Raw genomic sequence first — 21033 nt, 5'->3', positions numbered from 1 at the left:
TGTATTATTCTAAATGGCTGGAGGAAGGCAGGCGAAGAGCACAGGGCTGGAATCGTCTGTCCCTGACCACCAACAAGCCTGGCACTGTCGGGGTTATTTCCACTCCTCCCTTTTTCAATCCAAGGATTGCACAGTCCTACGCTTGTGCTAAGCACATGGTCCAAGACTCCTCTGTCTCCCACGAATGTGACATCCAAGGGGTGCTCCGATTGCACCGCCCGAATCCAGGGACGCCCTCGCCCTCGGCTGCCATCTATCGGCCACTGAGCGCCCGCTTCGACCCGGGCCCATCATGTCTGCTGCAGCTTGGCTCGCACCAGCGGCGCGACAATAAACAAGTGCACTGGACGGGGCCCTGAGCTGGAGCAGATGTCTCAGAGACCCCTGTGATGCTTACCGTGTTGCCACATTTTCAGCGCCCGGGAGGGAAGACGCGATTTTCTCTGAGTATTTTAGAGCCGCCAGGCTGCCGGGACACGCCACAGGCGTAGAACAACGCTGCTCCTGTCCCCCCAGGCCCCCTAAAGGATGTCGGAGATAGAGAGTTCCAAATAATGACGATCGTGCGCCGCATCTGGGGAAGGGATGAGAAAAACCCCTGCAAATACTGGGAGCGATGAAACCGCCAAGAGGATGCGGGAACCGTACAAACACTAATTAGGGGCCGCGGCGGCGGCGGCAGCGGCGGCGGACTCGGCGAGGGGACAGCGGCGGCGGGATCCCAGCGCGGTGGTCGCCGCTGCGCGGGGGGTGGAGGACGGCGCAGGAGCCGCAGCCGCCGCGGGAGTAGCCGAGGGGCCGGTGCCACCTTTGCTCGCCCCCTCACTACCATGTACAGTGTGCGCTGCAAGAAGAAGGCGGGCGATGCATGCACACCCCCGCGCCCCGCTCCCTCTGGCTAGTCCCCGGGCGTGCGCCACTGACCAGGGGGGAATGTGGTGAAGACAGAGAGGAGGAAAGCCGAGGGGGGAGGGGAGGGGCGGCCAGCGCGAACCCAGGCCGAAGGGTACGCGGAGCCGGAGGCTGCTGGAGGGGGCGGCGGCTGCTGCTGGCTTGGAGAAAGTTGCCCCTTATGCAGATGGCAACAGTAAGTACCCGCCTGGGGAGTGCGGCGAAGGGTGCCTGGGACCCTGCGATCGCGCGGTGGCGCGGGTGGGAACGAGTGTGCGAGCGAGCGTGAGTGTGAGCGGGTGCGATCGCTCGGCGGGGCTGACCGTCACGTTGGAGGGGCCGGCGGTGCCAGGCAGCCTTCACGTCCCCTCCTCGGGTTCCGCGCCTCCCCCCCCCTCCCCTCCAACAGCTCCTTCCCCGCCCCGCCCGGCTCCGGCTCCCGGCCCCTACCGCGAGGAGCCTCTACCGCCGGTCCTCCGCCTCCCCCTCCTCCTCCCATCCCTGCCGGCCGCTCGCGATCGCCCCCTTCTACCCTCCCCCCCCACCCCGCTGCCCACTCCGACTACCACGGAGAGTGCCGGGGAGAGCCGTTTGGGGAGCCCCGGAACCCTTGGTCGCCACCGCGGCGGCGGCCCCGGGCTGGCGGCGTCCGGGCGCCTCTTTCCTTCGGCAGCTTGGACCGCACTGCTCTCCGCCTTCTTGCCCTGCCTGGGCTCAGGAAATCCAGTGCACACCCCAAAGAGGTATTTTGTATAGGGGCGGCTATGATGAGTGGGCCCTGGAGATGTGAGACGGGGTAAGTCGACCGTTTACTTTGCAAAAGACGCTCCCGTGTGTGTGTGTGTGTGTGTGTGTGTGTGTGTATGTGGCAGCGGGGTGGCTTTCTTTCCCTGTCCTCCCTCCCCTCCTTCCTTCCCTTTCTCTTCCTTCGCTTTGGGGCGGAGTGGGGGAAGGGAGCCTCGCGTCCTGGAACTCCGGGTGCTTCTGCCTGGGCCGCTGTGGGAGCAGCTGCGCCCAGACCAACCGGTCCGGCCTGGGTGCTGGGCTCCAGCCCGCGCAGCCCCACTCTTTTTAATGAGGGATGTACAGGGCGATGGTCTAGGGTCTAAATTCTTTGGAGCAAACAAATACAGTCCCTCCGCCCCCACCCTCCAAAAATAATAATAAGAATAATAATCTGAGATGTAATAATCTGAGAATGTGCAACGCACCCGCTAATTTACATCAGAGGTGCGTTTCCCAGTCAGAATGTCAGCCTTCCCAGGCTCATTCAACTTTATTTTCTCAAAATTTTGGGCTCCTTTGATGGCAAGGAGGAGAAAGAGAGTGGGGTGAGAGGAAGCTCTTGGACCCCGGCTAACCAGAACTGAATTAAAGTTGTAAACGCTCCAGGTTAATACCGGCTGGACACAATTTGCAATGGGCTGTCAGAAAGGGTGGGAGGGGGATGGGGGCGGGGAAGCAGTGGGAAGGAGGGGGAGGGGACCCAACCCCCGCTGAATGGATGTGCAGATTTGATCCAGTGGAGAACTGAAATTTCAAGGTAAACGTTTCGCTTTCCATAGGGGGTGTTTTTGCCGCTTTTAAGCCAGGAGGCGTTTGCGGTTGCCTTGGGAGGTCGGAGGTACTTGCGAGGTTTATACACTGTGATTCCGATTCGTCTCGACACGTCTGGGTGGCCACACGTGAATGGTTCGCAGGCACACTTGCACATGTGCGTGCGAATGCAGGGGCTCTTAATAACGCGGGCTGGATTCGGCTAGGGGAGCAAGACCGAGTCTCCAGGCTGGAACCCATGACTCAGAAACGTCTTGGCTTTAGTTTGGGTTGCGATTTGACATCAGACTTCGGTGGTGGCGAGGCAGAGGCAAGGCTGACTGGAGAGAAGGCATGGGTTCCCAGAGCCCAGCATCTCTATCAAATTCCCGTCCCCCGTCCCCCCACCCCCGCCGCAACCCACACAACACGCACTCACACACTCACACACTCTCTCCATTTCTGTCCTTTCCTTTTTGAGGACCGCTGTCGACCCGAAGTAGGAAGTCGAAGGAAGCCTTTAAGAGGACAAAAAAGAAATCGAGAAAGAAAAGAGGGAGGGCTTCAGACTGATCCCTTGAGGAAATGAAATTCAGATATGAGAGCGCAGACCTGTGTCACTTGACATTCTCCCTCCCTTCATCCTATTTTGCCTGTTAATCAGCCCAAGTGCCCTTTCTCTTAAGGGGGGAGGGGGGATCAGGGGGAGGGGGAGTAAACTATTGACGATTAAATGCAATAAACAACTCCAAAGCTGATGGGCATGCTAGTGAGGTGGGAGTTCAGTCCAAATCTTGCTAATTCGGGAGGGTTAGTTTTGCATACCGTGGCAAACAGACGCGGAGCGGGAGGTAAGGGAAGCTTTGGCGCTGGCCCTTGGTTTACTTTTAGCTGATTCCCGGTAAGCGGTCGGAACATCCTCTTTAAACTCCAGGTATCGGGAGGTGTTCCGGGATTGCGGATGCCTTCGCTGAGTTCTTTGTAATCCAACGTGCAGAACTATTTCTGTGGCTTAAAGATGCGGTTTGGTAGCGTCGCTGACATGAGCAATGAGGAGAAGTGGACGCAGGGCGCACTCAGAGAAGCGCTGCTAAGTGGCACCGTGCATGCAATTAGGACACTGATCTGCCTAAAAGCGTGGTAGTGAAGTCCACCATCAAAGCGAATGCGCTCTCCTGTTCTCCTTACTCAAAGCTCCTGAAGACAATTGGTGGTTTAAGAGCTTCTTCTGGGTCCTTCTGATGCATTATCTTACATCCTTTTTGCCTCTGAAAAGTATTCTTTAGGTTCCCACCCTGGCATTTCCAGCGATGGTTTAAAATAGCCCAAGTATTGTGACTCTTTGCTTTTCTATGAAAAATGGGAGACCTTCACGGTGAACTGTTAACTGAGTAGATTCTGAAAGAAAGGCAGACGGGTTTGGTATAGGTGAGGTGGGGAACCCTGTAAAATGGTGCTTCTTTTCTCTTAAATTAGAACCATGAAACTGAACTGACAGCCATTTTATGTATATTTATGGATTGGTTTTGAAAAGGGGGGGAGCAAGGAAAACCACTAAAATGGGACTTTAACCTGCCCTTACCTTGTAGAGGGCAGCATGTTCCTGTTATACTCATTAGGAAATGAAATCAACCTTTAAATCAAAATGAATATGAGCTATTAGTAAAGTCTGAAGAATGTCGGTGTTCCACTGGGGGGGGGGGGATATCATTCATCTCCCCTCCTTCTGGATTTCAGAGAAATAGTATTAGGGCCAAGAGAGACTTTCTTCCGAATCCCTTCAGTTTGTGTCATGTTCTGTTGTTTCCTTTTTCTCTCTCTCCCTTGCAGGAGGTAAAATGCACACTTGCTGCCCCCCAGTAACTTTGGAACAGGACCTTCACAGAAAAATGCATAGCTGGATTCTGCAGACTCTAGCGTTTGCTCTAACATCTCTCGTCCTTTCGTGTGCAGAAACCATCGATTATTATGGGGAAATCTGTGACAATGCATGTCCTTGTGAGGAAAAGGACGGCATTTTAACTGTGAGCTGTGAAAACCGGGGGATCATCAGCCTCTCTGAAATTAGCCCTCCCCGTTTCCCAATCTACCACCTCTTGTTGTCTGGAAACCTTTTGAACCCTCTGTATCCCAATGAGTTTGTCAATTACACTGGGGCTTCAATTTTGCATCTGGGCAGCAACGTGATCCAGGACATTGAGACTGGGGCTTTCCATGGGCTGCGGGGTTTAAGGAGACTGCATCTGAACAATAATAAACTGGAACTTCTGCGTGATGATACCTTCCTTGGCCTGGAGAGCCTGGAGTACCTACAGGTCGATTACAATTACATCAGTGTCATTGAACCCAATGCTTTTGGGAAACTGCATTTGTTGCAGGTGCTTATCCTCAATGACAATCTCCTGTCCAGTTTACCCAACAACCTTTTCCGTTTTGTGCCCTTAACGCACTTGGACCTGCGAGGGAACCGGCTGAAACTTCTGCCCTATGTGGGGCTGTTGCAGCACATGGATAAAGTTGTGGAGTTACAGCTGGAAGAAAACCCCTGGAATTGCTCCTGTGAGTTGATCTCTCTCAAGGATTGGTTGGACAGCATCTCCTACTCTGCCCTGGTGGGGGATGTGGTTTGTGAGACCCCCTTCCGCTTACATGGCAGAGATCTGGATGAGGTGTCCAAGCAGGAACTTTGCCCAAGGAAACTTATTTCAGATTATGAGATGAGGCCACAGACGCCTCTGAGCACCACCGGGTATTTACACACTACCCCAGCCTCAGTGAATTCAGTGGCCACTTCGTCCTCTGCTGTTTACAAACCCCCCTTAAAGCCCCCTAAGGGGACCCGCCAACCCAACAAGCCCAGAGTGCGCCCCACCTCTCGGCAGCCCTCCAAGGACTTGGGCTATGGCAACTATGGCCCCAGCATCGCCTACCAGACCAAATCTCCGGTGCCTTTGGAGTGTCCCACAGCGTGCACTTGCAACCTACAAATCTCGGATCTGGGCCTCAACGTCAACTGCCAGGAGCGCAAAATCGAGAGCATCGCAGAACTGCAGCCCAAGCCCTACAACCCCAAGAAAATGTATCTGACAGAGAATTACATTGCGGTTGTGCGCAGGAGCGACTTCCTGGAGGCCACGGGGCTGGACCTCCTACACCTGGGCAACAACCGCATCTCAATGATCCAGGACCGCGCCTTCGGGGATCTCACCAACCTGAGGCGCCTCTACCTAAATGGCAACAGGATAGAGAGGCTGAGCCCAGAGTTGTTCTATGGCCTGCAAAGCCTGCAGTATCTCTTCCTCCAGTACAATCTCATACGTGAGATTCAGTCTGGGACTTTCGATCCGGTCCCAAACCTCCAGCTGCTATTCCTGAATAACAACCTCCTGCAGACCATGCCCTCAGGGGTCTTCTCTGGCCTGACCCTTCTCAGGCTGAACCTAAGGAGTAACCATTTCACCTCCTTGCCCGTGAGTGGAGTTCTGGACCAGCTGAAGTCACTCATCCAAATCGACCTGCATGACAACCCTTGGGATTGTACCTGCGACGTGGTGGGCATGAAGCTGTGGGTCGAGCAGCTCAAAGTGGGTGTCTTGGTGGACGAGGTCATCTGCAAGGCGCCCAAGAAGTTTGCGGAGACGGATATGCGCTCTATTAAGTCGGAGCTGCTGTGCCCAGACTACTCTGACGTGGTGGTTTCCACGCCCACGCCCTCCTCCATCCAAGTCCCAGCGAGGACCAGCGCGGTGACCCCCGCGGTCCGGTTGAACAGCACCGGGGCCCCCGCGGGCTTGGGCGCGGGGGGAGGGGCGTCGTCGGTGCCCTTGTCGGTGTTGATTCTCAGCCTGCTGCTGGTTTTTATCATGTCCGTCTTCGTGGCCGCGGGGCTCTTCGTGCTGGTTATGAAGCGCAGGAAGAAGAACCAGAGCGACCACACCAGCACCAACAATTCCGACGTGAGCTCCTTCAACATGCAGTACAGCGTGTACAGCGGCGGCGGCGGCGCGGGAGGCCACCCGCACGCTCACGTGCACCACCGCGGGCCCGCGCTGCCCAAGGTGAAGACGCCCGCGGGCCACGTGTATGAGTACATCCCCCATCCACTGGGCCACATGTGCAAAAACCCCATCTACCGCTCTCGAGAGGGCAACTCCGTGGAGGATTACAAAGACCTGCACGAGCTCAAGGTCACCTACAGCAGCAACCACCACCTGCAGCAACAGCCGCCGCCGCCGCCGCCGCCGCCGCAGCCTCAGCAGCAGCCCCCGCCGCAGTTGCAGCTGCAGCCGGGGGAGGAGGAGAGGCGGGAAAGCCACCACTTGCGGAGTCCCGCCTATAGCGTCAGCACCATCGAGCCCCGGGAGGACCTGCTGTCGCCGGTGCAGGACGCCGACCGCTTTTACAGGGGCATTTTAGAACCAGACAAACACTGCTCCACCACCCCCGCCGGCAACAGCCTCCCGGAATATCCCAAATTTCCGTGCAGCCCCGCTGCTTACACTTTCTCCCCCAACTATGACCTGAGACGCCCCCACCAGTATTTGCACCCGGGGGCCGGGGACAGCAGGCTGCGGGAACCGGTGCTCTACAGCCCCCCCAGTGCTGTCTTTGTAGAACCCAACCGGAACGAGTATCTGGAGTTAAAAGCAAAACTAAACGTTGAGCCGGACTACCTCGAAGTGCTGGAAAAACAGACCACATTTAGCCAGTTCTAAAAGCAGAGAAACTCCCTGGGAGCTTTTGCATTTAAAACAAACAAGCAAGCAGACACACGGTGAACACATTTGATTAATTGTGTTGTTTCAACGTTTTAGGGTGAAGTGCCTTGGCACGAGATTCTCAGCTTCGGCGGAAGATACTGAAAGGGTGTGCAACTTCCTTTTAATTTTTACACGTGGGGAAAACGTTTGTGTAAACTGGGCACATCACTTTCGCTTCTTGCGTGTGGGGGAGGAGAGGAGAAGGGTTTAGGGAGGGCAGTTTGCTGCGCAGGTGACTTGTTAAAGGTCGCAGTTATTTTTGTAGTGGTTGGAAGTGCTAAGAAGGGTGGAAGATGGCAGCGCATAGGTTCTACTCTTCCTCTTTTGTTCCCTTTCCCTCCTCCCCCCCCCCCTTTAAGCCATGGGTGGGTCTAAATGGCTTTTGTGGAGAGATTAGCACACCCCAACTTTAATGGAAAGTTTGTTCTCTCTCCCTTTTCCTCCCCCCCACCCCAAGTCTTTCTCTCTCTCTCTCTCTCTCTTCTGCCTCCCTCCCTCCTCTCTCATTACTTTTCCTTTCTTTTTAAAGGATGTGTTTGTATGCATTCTGGACATTTGAATTAAAAACAAAAGTATTGTGATCTGAAAAAGGATCACCATAGATGTGGACAAATCATTAAATTACAGAGCTATATGATCCATAATTGATTAGTCAAAATAACTTATTGATGAAATATACAAATATTTTATTGTAGCACCTATTTTTATATACACATTTAGCATTTCTCTTTCCTTCACTATTTAGCCTATGATTTTCACAGAGGTGTCGCACTATATTAGGAGCTGCATTTCCAAAACTGAAGTGATATCAGGAAGGCATTTTAAATCACTAAACATATGGAGAACTTAATGGGAAAATCGTAAAATCAATGCAACCCACCCAATTGGATCTGTAACTTAAAAACAAATAAACAAACAAGTTGTATCCCAATGGGTAAGAGAAAAAAATGAGGGCAATTAATTGGGCCATTCGAGTAAGAATCATGTGCAAGTTTCTGGTTTTATTAGAGAAGACTTAAAAGTATTTTTATTAGTCAACCAAAATGATGTATTGATTTGACTACTATTGTAGCCGATTTTTGATTGTTTAACCAAACCCAGTTGCATTTGTACAGATCCACATGTTACTGGCACCTCAGAAGACCAAACGATGGACTGTACAAATCTCTATACAATGTCTTTAACCCTCTGGGGCAGCAAGCAATGATGATAACCACAAACAGGATCTCTGTAAGATGGGGCTACTGTTGTTACAGTCTCATATGTATCCCAGCACATGTAATTTTTTAAATAGTTTCTGAATAAACACTTGATAACTATATCAAATATGAGGGACTGAAGTAATGATTGCTTAAGGTGCAAAAGAAATAGCTATGTGTGATTGAATCTCCATTATTAACAATTAGGACATAGTAGCTAACTTTCATTCTTAGTATTAAAAAATTTGCCCTAATTATCAAATTTGAATCTTTGTGTATATATATATATGTAAAATTCACCTTTGCAAATTCAGGGAATTATGTTTTTTCTAAATGTGGCATTAATATGTTTATTAATGAAATTTCAATTGTACACTTTCTTTCCTTACTGAAGTATTCATCTAATACATGGACCGTGGTAAGTAATATACTGCCTATTCATTTTTTTCCCAATGTTATGTATTTTGCTATGTCCGTATTATTTATTCAGTCTACAATTCCTGTAGTGTCTTAATTTTCCAATATTCCCGTAGTTTTCCTAAGTTTAACTCGTGTAAAACTACCTGCGACAATTACGTTGGATACTTTATCTCAAGTGGATCTATATCCTAAATGTTCAAAAGTTACTGGGTATAAGCTGTTCACCTCTGAGTAAAGCTTGCCGGTGAATTTAGGTTAATACTTAAGGGTAGGAAGTGTTTGAATTAATCTGAAACTTAAAGAGCCATGTGCTTCATTGCTGTTGGTGGATTTTCCCGTAATCTCACCAGAAATGTGTACAAACAATATCAAAGGGCTGTTCATGAACTTTATGTTTAAAGAACACTTTCCATGGCATTCTGCCACAAAGAGGCAGCATTCACCCATGAGTAAATTGACAGAAACTGCTTGAATTTGGATTGAACAGGTGGTAACAGTTTCCCTGAGGAATTAAAAAAAAAAAAAATGAGTAATCCTACATCGGTCAAGTGAAATAAACTATCCCTATTCTGTGCAACATTTTCCCTTCCAAAATTTTCTTTCAAAGGGGAAAGTAACAATGTTAATAATGCCATGATATTATCATGAAAAGAAAAAAAAAAGTATCTCTTACTCTTCATCTACCTCCTCCATATTAGATTCAGGATTAGAAAATAAAAATAAATAATAGCATTTGACTTCACAATTGGGGTTGTTACTAATTTTTCTTCACAATGGGAGTTATTTTTTCAAGGTCAAAATCACTTCCTCAGTGGTATATGTAGATATGACAGCATTGTATAAATTATAAAATAGTAATATAAAGTGGAATCTTCCATGTAACTAAGTTTTATTTCTTAATTGATGCATAAAAAGTAAGAGATAAGAATTACATGAAATTCTGAACAATGTAAGTAGCATCCAAAGAAAGTTTGTTGATGCATTTTTCAAAGATTTACAAAATAATATTATTATTTCAAGCCAGCACTATTGCACATAATCTTGTCACATACACTTTCTTTAGATAGCTCATTTGTACTTCTACTCTTCCTAAGGTGTCCAAACATTTTTTTTTAAATCTCAAAAATAACAATTATATGATTTATGAAAAGTGGTTACTTCTAATTTTTGAATTATATTTTTCCCAATTTTATTATAAGGATAAAAGTGAACTCATTCCTGCTCTAATAAACTTGAAAATTTTTAAAATGTAGAATTATGAAACTGCATAGTATTAAAAAATGGATTATCTTTCTCCTTATTCATGGCATCCAGCCAATACGTTAACATATACAATAGAACATAAGTTGTGTGGTTTCGAATATTTGATTTTTGGTTTTTCAGGTTGTTCGCTGAGGAAACAATTAAATTGGGTATATCAGTGGTATATGATTGGATTAAGGAACCCTGCAAATTCTCTCCGTAGAATTTTGGAGAACAATATGTAATGTTTCAGGCATCAATTAAAATTTGGATGCAAACTAAGCTTACTCTTTGTGCTTGTTCCATTTGATATGTTGCAGAATCTCAAACAAACATATTTCCAGGTAGACATTGTGAAATCTTATTTTTGTCTATATGTGAATATAGTGTAAATACTTCAATGATCTCAGCGAAAGTAAATATATTCTATGTTAATGTGATAATTCATATGCTAATATTCAAATTATTTACAGTTAAACTCTTGATTAAAGTTATGTGTTAATCAATTTCAGCATAAATGCACTTGGAACCCCTCTTTCTTTTAGGCAAGATGATCACCTTTACACATGTGAAGTGTAAGAGGTGGGTAAATGTCCTGGATATCCAGTCCCTCACCACTGTTGCCTCAAATGCAATAGGAAAATCAGTGTACAATGAAAACATCCACACATAATGTGTAAAAGGTCAGGACTTAAGAACCTAAGATACCACTTTCTTGTCCTATGTCCTTAATTCCATCCTTGTTACTAAGTTATGTTGTTAGCAACTTTATCCAAATTAAATATGTGTACTTTTTCCCCCTATTCTGTTTTTCCTGACTCTCTTCCTTTTTCCCTCCATTTTCCTCCATTCTCCCTTCTTTTCTCTCATCCTTTCTCTTCATTGTTTTTCAGTAGGGCAAGAGAGGGAGAGAGTTCAGTCCCTGTTTGAAATGACGAAAACTAGCTTCTTAATTTCAAGAGCTCAATGCATTATTCCAGGTCACACAACTCCAAATTAATGAAAATAAAACAGATCACAAATCCGCTTCTAATTCATTCAGGAATATGCTCTTGCTGTACTTTTCAGGTGGTTCCCAATTAAGATATTTGCAGGGGTAGCAAAATATTTAGTTAATCAATTTTAAGACTAAATTTTACACTGAGAAAGAAGAACCTAAAAACAAAACCAAAAAATGGGTTTAAATGTTTAAAGACAAGCATTTAATTAATTGATTTTCAAAGGAAAGCAAATATTAAGAGGTAATTAAACTTACCAAATTAACTTTTATTTACGGATAACGTTTCTCAAACCCCTCCATGTTCTCTACCTTTTGGCTCCTACAAGTATATATATTTTTGCCAATACAAAATTAAAGAAGGTAGGTGGACATTAGTCTTGTTCATAAAAATAATTATGTCACATCTAGATCCAAAGGAACCTTATGTCAGTTAACACTACATTTGAAAACTGCTCATTTTATCCTTAATTTTAATTCAACCTAGTGCCTTTCTATAATTATCCATATATATTTCCATCAGTTCATGTAGCATGTATATGGCATACAAAAATACATATAATCAAGAAGAGCACTGCATACTCAATTTTCATCTGGAGTTCTTTATATTTCAAATATTTTTAAGTTATTTCAAATTCTGCTTTCATGGTCTATGCTGTAGACATTTTAGACTCAGAGAAATAATTTTATACAGCATCATGTTAGAGTCTGACAACAGTAAATACTCTTTTCTTCCTGTTTATAGCAGACGATTTGGCTTACAAGACACAAGTCAAATATTTCTCATGGTAATTGTACCAGTATTATAAAATGAATAACTTTCATACTCATTTTTAAAAGAACAACATTTTGAGTTTGAGTGAATTAGGTTTCTTCTTATAAAAAAATTCTGAGGATCAAGACATAAATATTTCATATAGAATTGGTGTAATGCAAATATGAAATAATTTTACTTTCTCACTTTCTATTTACTGTCAAAGTGTAATGATGTATTGTATAATGCTAATTATATCAACATACATTTTTATTAGATATCAGGAAGTTCCTTTTATAGAAGAAGAGAAATGTTCATAGTGATTTGGAAATCTTCCAAAGAGTTTTTTCTTAGTTAGGTACCTTCTTCAGAGTATGAAAGGATATTGTATATTTCTACTACAATATGAACACATACATGTTTTAAAATTACACGTTTCTAAAAGTAGAAATTATGAAACTGTGCTGCCAAGGGTAAATGGTTTTCTTTTTTCAATCTAACCTATGAAGAAATGGTATTGTGGCTTTAGGGAATTGAAGGCTCATTAATATCATGGTCCATTTTGACAAACTTATTTACAGATCATTAGATTTTAAGAAATATTTTTAACATATGATAAAAATTGAATTCAAATTTAATTTTGATTGTTTAGTATTGAATCATATATATGCAAGTAGGAAAATTCGGTGGTTTTTCAGTATTCTGGAATACGCGTTTTAGATTTTCTTATAAATTTATTTCTGCCACGAATAATAATTTCTAGTGGTGCCCACATGCCTAACACATGTTTTAAGAATTTTATTTTATGCTTCCTTAAAAATAAGACTTAATATTGGATATTGAAACCAAATTTGCTATGTATTTTCAATTTGTAATTAGATATGTGCCTGGTTTTTTGTTGTTGTTGTTGTTTTTAATATTTTATTTATTTATTTGACACAGAGAGAAATCACAAGTAGGCAGAGAGGCAGGCAGAGAGAGAGGGGGAAGCAGGCTCCCCGCTGAGAAGAGAGCCTGATGCGAGGCTCCATCCAAGGACCCTAAAACCATGATCTGAGCCAAAGGCAGAGGGTTAACCCACTGAGCCACCCAAGCACCCCAGATATGTGCCTGTTTAAATAAAACATGACAGGTGGCAGTAAACCCATGTTAGTTGATTAACAGAAATTTTTGTCAGATACTCCAGTAAATTTTTGGCAAGCATGTTTTATCCATGAGAAGTTCATCCAGCCCATGTAGACTAAAATTTTAAATATTAAATATAAAAATTAATATGTAAAAATGAAGAGTTGATCAATAAAACATTTCACTTGTAATGATACATCTATTTAAATTACCTGTACAAAGGTCATGCTTTTTAACATTACAACAACAGAATACTTTTCCTATATTTACGTCCAAAGGTAAAAAGGTGTTTCACTTCTGAAAATACTACTAAGTATGGGGAACATATTCCTTTTAAATTTATTTAAACCCTGATTTTTAATATCAGCTTTAAATCTCCACTCTCCATATAAAGTTCATAGTACATGTTTTTCTTTTTATTACCTCAGTCTGCTCTTGAGAAAGTTCCCCTAAAGTACACAAATACCCATAGTATTTTTTCTTTATGTTTTTTGTTTATTTGTTTGTTTCACATTTAGGTAGCAAATATTAAAACAAACAGTTATGAGCTAGCACTGTTAAATTGTAAATTAAATTTCATTTCACTCAAATACCATCCTGCAATTTTATAATTATCTTCAAATTTTTAAAACTAGTGAATTGTATATTTAAATAGGTACTTAACGAATGTGAACATTTAACTGCTCATATATGTCAGAGACTATGTGAAATCATTCACCATACTGCCATCTGAATTCAGTCAGTGCAATGATATTTTTGTTACCTTGTTATGATTAAAGACCACAAGTCTTAGATGAAAACTAAGTATCTTCTTAGAAATTTTAACAAGAAAAAAAATTCGAAGATAAATATTGACTATTTGGATTCTACTAGTCTTAACATATCTTCTCCAAAGCTAACAAAATTATATATACAGAAAACCATTTAGGAAGGGTCTTTGTATGGAATTGCTAATTCCATAAGGTTTACGTGATCTTTTGACCTATAAGTTAACTATGAACTCTGTCTTCATTTAAGAATTTTTACACTTGAATCATCCTGTCACAGTATGGCTTTTATCTATTCTTTCCTTTAAAAGTTCAATTTTAAACATATTGACAATGCTCTCTATTGTTATGTTTAATTCTTGCAACTCAAATCATTCACCTCTCGAAAATTTTTGAAAGGAAAACGTTATTATATTTCTCCAATTTGCTTACATGAATTTTAAAGGTATCCTCAAATTAATGACATCCCTTCAGAATGTTAAATTAAAAATATGATTACCTCACATTTTTCCTAATGTAACAATCAAGCACTATGTAAGCATGACTTAATGGAAGCGGGAGGATGTGGATATTAAATTGTCAATATGGACTTGTCACCCATTAATAATCAGCTTTGATACAAAACATGTAAATATGAGGTGAAATTTTTCTTTGAATGTTAACGTACTTAAAATTACACACACTGATTAACTGAATAGCACATATAGTTTACAAAATGCCATTTTCATGCATTTATAAATAGTAAAACAATGGTCGCCAAGGCTAAATCCTGGAAAAAATCTCTCTTTTAGTTGATCAGATAATTTTATTTCCATTTAAAAAGTAAATTTGAATTTGAATGCCTTTAGGTTGGATAAACATCCCTCCATATTGTCTGAACCTAGCAGTTTTATATAATATCGTATTATCTTCTTCACCATGACGGCATTTGAGCTTTTACCAATGTTTAAATAAAATTTGTTCCTCCAAAATTACAGTTTTTACATCGTGGTCATGGATTTTCAGTCAATGTTCTCTAGGAGCTGAGTTTATGAATGCTTTATATATATGAAGTAGCAGATTCTAGGTAGGTTTATACTATAGAAAATTAAGTATAGGAAAAAGCCAGAATGAGTAATTTCACAATCAGGAAATCGGTTGCCTATATATATGAATGTTCTATTAGAAATGAAAATAGAAGATTTACAGTGACTTCAAGTCTCCAGAGCCAATTTTGCAAACTGCCCTGACTCTGACAGGATCCAGGACATCCTAAAGGGAGCTGCAAAATTAACTTAAGAAGTATGTTATTACAGAGGGAAAATTATAATCACAGCTCATAACAGAAGCTTTTCCCCAAAAGTCTAGCTGCTGATATACTTGAAAACCATGCAAAAGGTCAATTCAATGAAAATATGTCAAACATCAAATATTACGAGAATCGCTTCAAGGATGGAAGATACAACTTGGAAAATCTGATCCAATAGATGTAGGAGCAAAAGTTTTAAAAGGGGGAGACAGAATTGCCAAGACTACTTTTTCACTATGAGAAAAGAAAACAATGACTAGAGGAAAGATATTCTTCAGTATTGCTAGTGTAACTTGTTTGTAATTTGATGTGTATCTAGAAGAAGCAAATTGATGTCTATTTAGAGGAGCTAAGAGATAATATAATGAGATTCCCAAACTTTCCAAATCTGTTTTTAAGATTTTTTTTTTTAGACCAAACACTGACATACTTTGTAAAGAAATTTTGGATTTCATCTTTGTTGTTTTCTAACACAACATGAATTGGCTTTGATATATTAATATACTGTCCATTGAATTTTTTTTTACTATTTTTTTTCCCATTTTTACTATTGATTTGGTTTAATAATCATGTAATCTTAACTTTTTCCTTTGTTGAAAGTTTAATAAGCTGTACCTGAAATAACAAAATAATAGTTGCCCATTATTTATTTTATATCAAATGGTAGCCAGGGGCAACAGGCAGAAAGATGATTATAAAATTCCAAAATATGTTCCTTTTTCCATTACAGATGGTTTGTCCTTTGGCAACTTTCTTTGTGTCTCTGCCTTATTTTCAATTTGTAAAAATTAATATAATGTGCGTGGTTTATGAAGAGCTTAAAAAATTCAGATCTCTGTCTTTAATGGGTGTATATCAACTGTGATTCTTTCTAAAACTAATAACATGTTAATTAATTATTACTGGTATTTATACTACATATCTATAAGTGGTATGATTATATCTTTCAGATAAAATCATCTTTTTCTCTTTCTAATATATTAGTTTGAACTGTATTTTTTAAAATTTCTCATTAATTATGTATGGTTTTTGGTTTTATAAAATTAAGTGGTCATTTGTAGATAACTTTACAGTAAATTTAAAGGTACAACTTCTTTAAAAAGGATAGAATTTGGCATAGCTTTGTTGGCTTCATGACATACTCTTACTCTGAAATGGTTAACATTGAACTTTCAGGATATTTCAGAAGATATGATTGATATTTATTTCTCAGAAAATCGAGGGCTATTTCTAAGTTAGGTGGTGATTTTTTCGTACATAGGCTTAATTAGTTTGCATTTAATACATTTTGAAGTTATGTGTGAGGTAATTTCCATTACTTGGTTTTTTATTCAAACAATCTTGGACATACTTATTTTTTGTTAGATAACATTCTATAATAAACATCATAGGAAGATGCATCAATAATACGAAACACGTGTAATATTTAAGGATCTTTGGCTTTTTTGCAGTTAATTACAAAAGATAGAATAAATATGTATATGGCATTCATCATTTTAATGTTCTAAATTTAGTAACTGCTCTTTTATGTAATGATTAATAACATAAATGGTACTAATTTTCTTTTATCTATTGTGGCACCAGTTTGGCTTTTAATCAAAATAATGAAATTATCTACATTCTCAATATTTTAATATACTATTACAAGTGCTATTTACTAGTCTCGGTGGCAATCTGAGTTCTTCCTCAAATGCTCCAAGGAGTTTTTATACATTATTACATACAGAGAGTTCTAATGTTTAGAATTTAAAATGGTGGTAATGACAAATCCACTATAAACAAATCTACTATAAACATAATAATTAAATCACTAACTTCCCTATTAAGAAGAGAACAAAAACTCAAGTACATTTAAATAAAGTCTTGAAGGATACTGGAAATGTAGCAAATTGACATTCGGACCTGACAAAAAGGCCTTATTAATATCATCTTACAGCATTTATATTGTTTTTTACAAATACTGTTTACAAATACTATTCAGTGCAACAGAGGTTTCATTAATCCAAAATTATTTTGATCACAACTGGTTTCTCTAATTTGCTTGCACAAGTCATATAAACAAAGAAACAGAGGAAAAATGCATACTTGTCATAACAAATGTATCATCTATCACCACATCATAGAACTAAAGGTTGCATTTAATAGGCACTCCCCTCATGAATTAAGGAATATGTATTTATAGATGTCTAAAGGACTAATGTGAATTCAGTGAACACTATACACTTCCCAAATTGTTTATCACAACACCATTTACCTTGGTATAAACTTCACGGATAACTAAAATATCAATAAGAATATTAGTTGACTGTTTAGTATCTTGGCATGCAAATATTTATTAGAAAACCTTTGGAGAATGCTAGTAAATTTAAATAAATTTATAATAATAAGCACTGGAAATACTTTCCATAAGATTCCAAATTTAGTCTCCTTTTCTAGTAATGATCTGATAGTTAAGGAAAAATGGAAATAGGTCTTGAGCACTGACATAAAACATCCCGATTTTAAATTTTAATTATTAATTTTGTTTTGTTGGTATACTTGGCTATGTTTTTTTTAAATAATTAAGCAAAGAAATGATTGCCATTCTGCGTGGACATTACTGTTCAGAGCCTACTTTAATGGAGGGACTGGTGAAATTTTCAGGGATTTTACAGATATGATCCTGATGTTTTAAGCTGGTGAAGTGTTTATCTATTTAGAAAGCTTTTCTGGGCACTATGTGTTTTCCCCTGGGTATGAGAAAATCAGTTCATCCTTTTAATGAGAATGTTACCTCCAGAGAACAAGTAATCCAGAAGGAATAATACATTCCTCAGGGCAGTTGCCTACACAGGGATACATTTTTCTCTAGGGATGACTGCGTGTATATTTTAGTTGGAAAGTTTTAATATTTTAAAATATTATTGCATTTAGTCCTAAGGCACCATGACTATAGGATAGAGTATTTTTGAAATATTTTTCTGAGCTTTTTTAAACATCAGTTATAATTTAGGAATTTGTATTTATTGCTTAAATATTAGCTGTCTTCATAGTTGAGGTTAAAATAATAGGCAATTATTAATATGTGCTTTCCATATATATTTTGCTAAACTTGGAGACAGAGAACAAGAGGCTTTAATGCACTATTTTAGAAGTCTTTAAGCTGATTTGATGCCAAAGTGTAAATTCTGTCTCTCTTCCTTACTTCATTTTAACTTTGACGAACTCTTGTATGATAAACAATATATTCTTGTGGCTACTTTGAACATCTTGGAAAATTTGTGGCTTAAGAATATGAAGGTGTTTGACTTTGTAGCCACATGTTTTAATACCTCAACATTATATTTAAAAATCATATACTTCAGAATTCTTTTCTATCACTATTTTTGTCTATTAAAGCCTATTAGAATAGAACTATAAGACTTCTTGGATTTTAAATACTTCACTATTTATTCTTTTACAAATTCTTATAATTCTCTTTCCAAATAAGGACCTATTAGCTATGAACTTATGTAATATTAAATCATTAAGCTATGTTGATATTTTCCTTTTGCTTGTAAAATATACACTTTAATAACCAACTACAGTAAATTACTCCATTTCAGAAGACATAACAGTATTATCCAAATATTCCATAGAAATTTGATGATAAATGTGAAAAATGAATTTCATTTTAAGAGAACAAGCCTTGTGGAATAAAGAGGAATAAAACACAAAAGAAGGACCTTTTCAAAATATTTAACATTATCAAAATGAAAGTTGAATTTTTGTATTTCGGAAAGTTTTTTTCTTCTCACTACTATCTCTCATTTCATGATACCAAATCAGTTTTCTGTTACTAATGTTCATTAAAAATTGTAATTTGAATTGCTATTTATTATGTAAAAATATAACCACTATTTGTAATTTAAAATAAATAAAAATAATAGGTAAATGTATTCAAATAAATAGGTTTGCTGTAGCTATCTTTGCCCACTCAAATAGTATTTAACTAAAATTAAGACCAGTTATTTTTTTAATGAATTTTATAAATTAGAAGTGTAAAATCTATTATATATGTTTTATATCAAAGTTCTTTTACCATAGGCTAGAACATAGTACTTGTAAAGAGAAAAAAAACATCATTTTTTAAAAATTTCAATCCCTTTTTAAAATATTTGAACTGTAATTCTTTAAACTATACTGATAATGCAGATTTTTATGTACCTTCTTTTTCAGTGGGAATATAGATACTCCTATGCATAATTTAAATACTGTCTTAATGGTTTAAATTACATTTTGGTTACTGAATTGGAAAAAAATGACATAACACCTAAACAACTGAGAAAATTTAAGATAATCATATTGGGGAAAATATTATATCATGTTATGTACATTTTTGTAAAGTATTAAAAAATACAACCACGTACGTATTGGCAAAAATTGCCTATTTGTATTAGAGGTAAACAATGTGTAAATATTTTATTCAATTTTTATAATGAATTTCTATTTGCAAATATTTTTAAAATAAAATTGTGTTAAAAGTCTACTATATTTGGTACAAATAATACTAAAGACATTCTTGCATTGTCAGAGAATGAAGACAGGCTAAATAAAATAAGTAATTTTTATTTTAAAATAATTTTTAAAAATATAGCATGTGGTAAATTTAACCTATATCTGATTTGTAGGCATTTTACATGGTGGTTCAAGTAGTAGTATGTATTTTCACATGCTCTTCGTATTCGTTTATTTTAAATCATGCCAATATTGATATCCATGCCAAAGATAATTCCTTTAAAAATGTAATTTCAGGGGCACCTGGGTGGCTCAGTGGGTTAAGCTGCTGCCTTCGGCTCAGGTCATGATCTCAGGGTCCTGGGATCGAGTCCTGCATCTGGCTCTCTGCTCAGAAGGGAGCCTGCTTCCTCCTCTCTCTCTCTCTGCCTGCCTCTCTGCCTACTTGTGATCTCTCTCTGTCAAATAAATAAATAAAATCTTTTAAAAAAAATGTAATTTCAAAGTAACCAAAAAGAAAAAAAAAGGAAATTCAGCAGTTATTTATGAGCAATGAGCTATGAGAAATCTGTAAATATGCAAAGGAAAGAGCAATGTTTGGTTTAGTTTTGCTCCCAATTTATTATATTCACTTCTGTAGATACTCTCTTCATTTGAAAATTTTTCTACAAAACAGGAAATTTCTCATATAGATAAAATGGGACAAGAATGAAATAAGGGAAAATAAAAATATGGTTACAGTCAAATTAAAGCAATTTTCAAGATAATTAAGCTTAAAATGGTTTTAAGAAGTTTTGAATTTAGTATCTATCAGGTAGTAAATAAATAAATGCATAAATTCAATAATCATGTAAGAATTTTGGATAAATAATTTTAAACTAACCCTTTCCCGCTACATCATTATGGTTGTAACTTTGCTTTTAGCTTCATATTTGAAACATTAGAAGTATTAGACAAAATTCCATTTGAAGTGATTTTCTTCTAATGAATCATGTTGTTATTACTGCTGCTATGTTTTCCCTTTAGAATTATTCTATAACTGAAACTCCTGGACCTGTCTTTGCACTAGATCTACAGGTGCTGTGAAGAAAATCTACATTAAAAAAAAATGTCTAAGACAAATATCAATTCAATCATGAACTCTGAATATCTGTTTAGAGTCTTATGTATATATTTTTTCATATTTTGATAGGGCCATTGTTTTATAACTGGGATGGTACCATGTATTAAGTATGATTTGGAGTTTAGGGGATCTCACACTTTTCCCCTTTAATTTTTATTTCCCTGAGGGATATAGAATTTTGGTGTAAAACATTCTGTATAATGAGTTATTCACATGAACCAGATTCATAGTTGTGCATTCTTGTTGGGTTTCATTCCATGATACGATATTATGGTTTATGTTGTTTTAATTGACTGTAATTCATGGATCTTTTAAAAATTTACCTCTTTGTCAAGATTGCCATATTCCTTTTATGCACTGTATATAAAATTGTCTGATAATTTTTTTGTAATGCAGTGAGCCAGATAAAGTGCTAATCAAATAATGTAAGGATATGACATCTGTCTATATAGGAA

At 39.2% G+C, this 21033-nt stretch overlaps 1 protein-coding gene across 2 annotated transcripts; it reads left to right on the top strand.

The window, feature by feature from the left end:
• Positions 1–804: 804 nt before the first annotated feature.
• Positions 805–8513, top strand: SLITRK5 (SLIT and NTRK like family member 5). Of its 2 annotated transcripts, none has more exons than XM_004754437.3 (2): positions 805–1087; positions 4258–8513. In XM_004754437.3, the coding sequence occupies exon 2, from the start codon at positions 4266–4268 to the stop codon at positions 7140–7142; it is 2877 nt and encodes a 958-aa protein (XP_004754494.2). In that variant the 5' UTR covers positions 805–1087; positions 4258–4265; the 3' UTR covers positions 7143–8513. The 2 variants fall into 2 exon arrangements, with proteins under 2 accessions (XP_004754494.2, XP_004754495.2); XM_004754438.2 differs by lacking the exon at positions 805–1087 and adding an exon at positions 1146–1687.
• Positions 8514–21033: the final 12520 nt, after the last annotated feature.

Source organism: Mustela putorius, unplaced genomic scaffold, assembly GCF_011764305.1.
Source record: "Mustela putorius furo isolate JIRA1106 unplaced genomic scaffold, ASM1176430v1.1 tig00003974_pilon_pilon_pilon, whole genome shotgun sequence".
Classification (NCBI taxonomy): domain Eukaryota; kingdom Metazoa; phylum Chordata; class Mammalia; order Carnivora; family Mustelidae; genus Mustela; species Mustela putorius.
Note: the sequence above shows the minus strand (reverse complement) of the source record. Positions and strands in the feature narration are given on the sequence as shown.

What these genes read in the sequence shown, in the direction of transcription:
- SLITRK5 (XM_004754437.3), top strand. Translation starts at nt 4,266, where the DNA reads ATGCACACTTGCTGCCCCCCAGTAACTTTGGAACAGGACCTTCACAGA.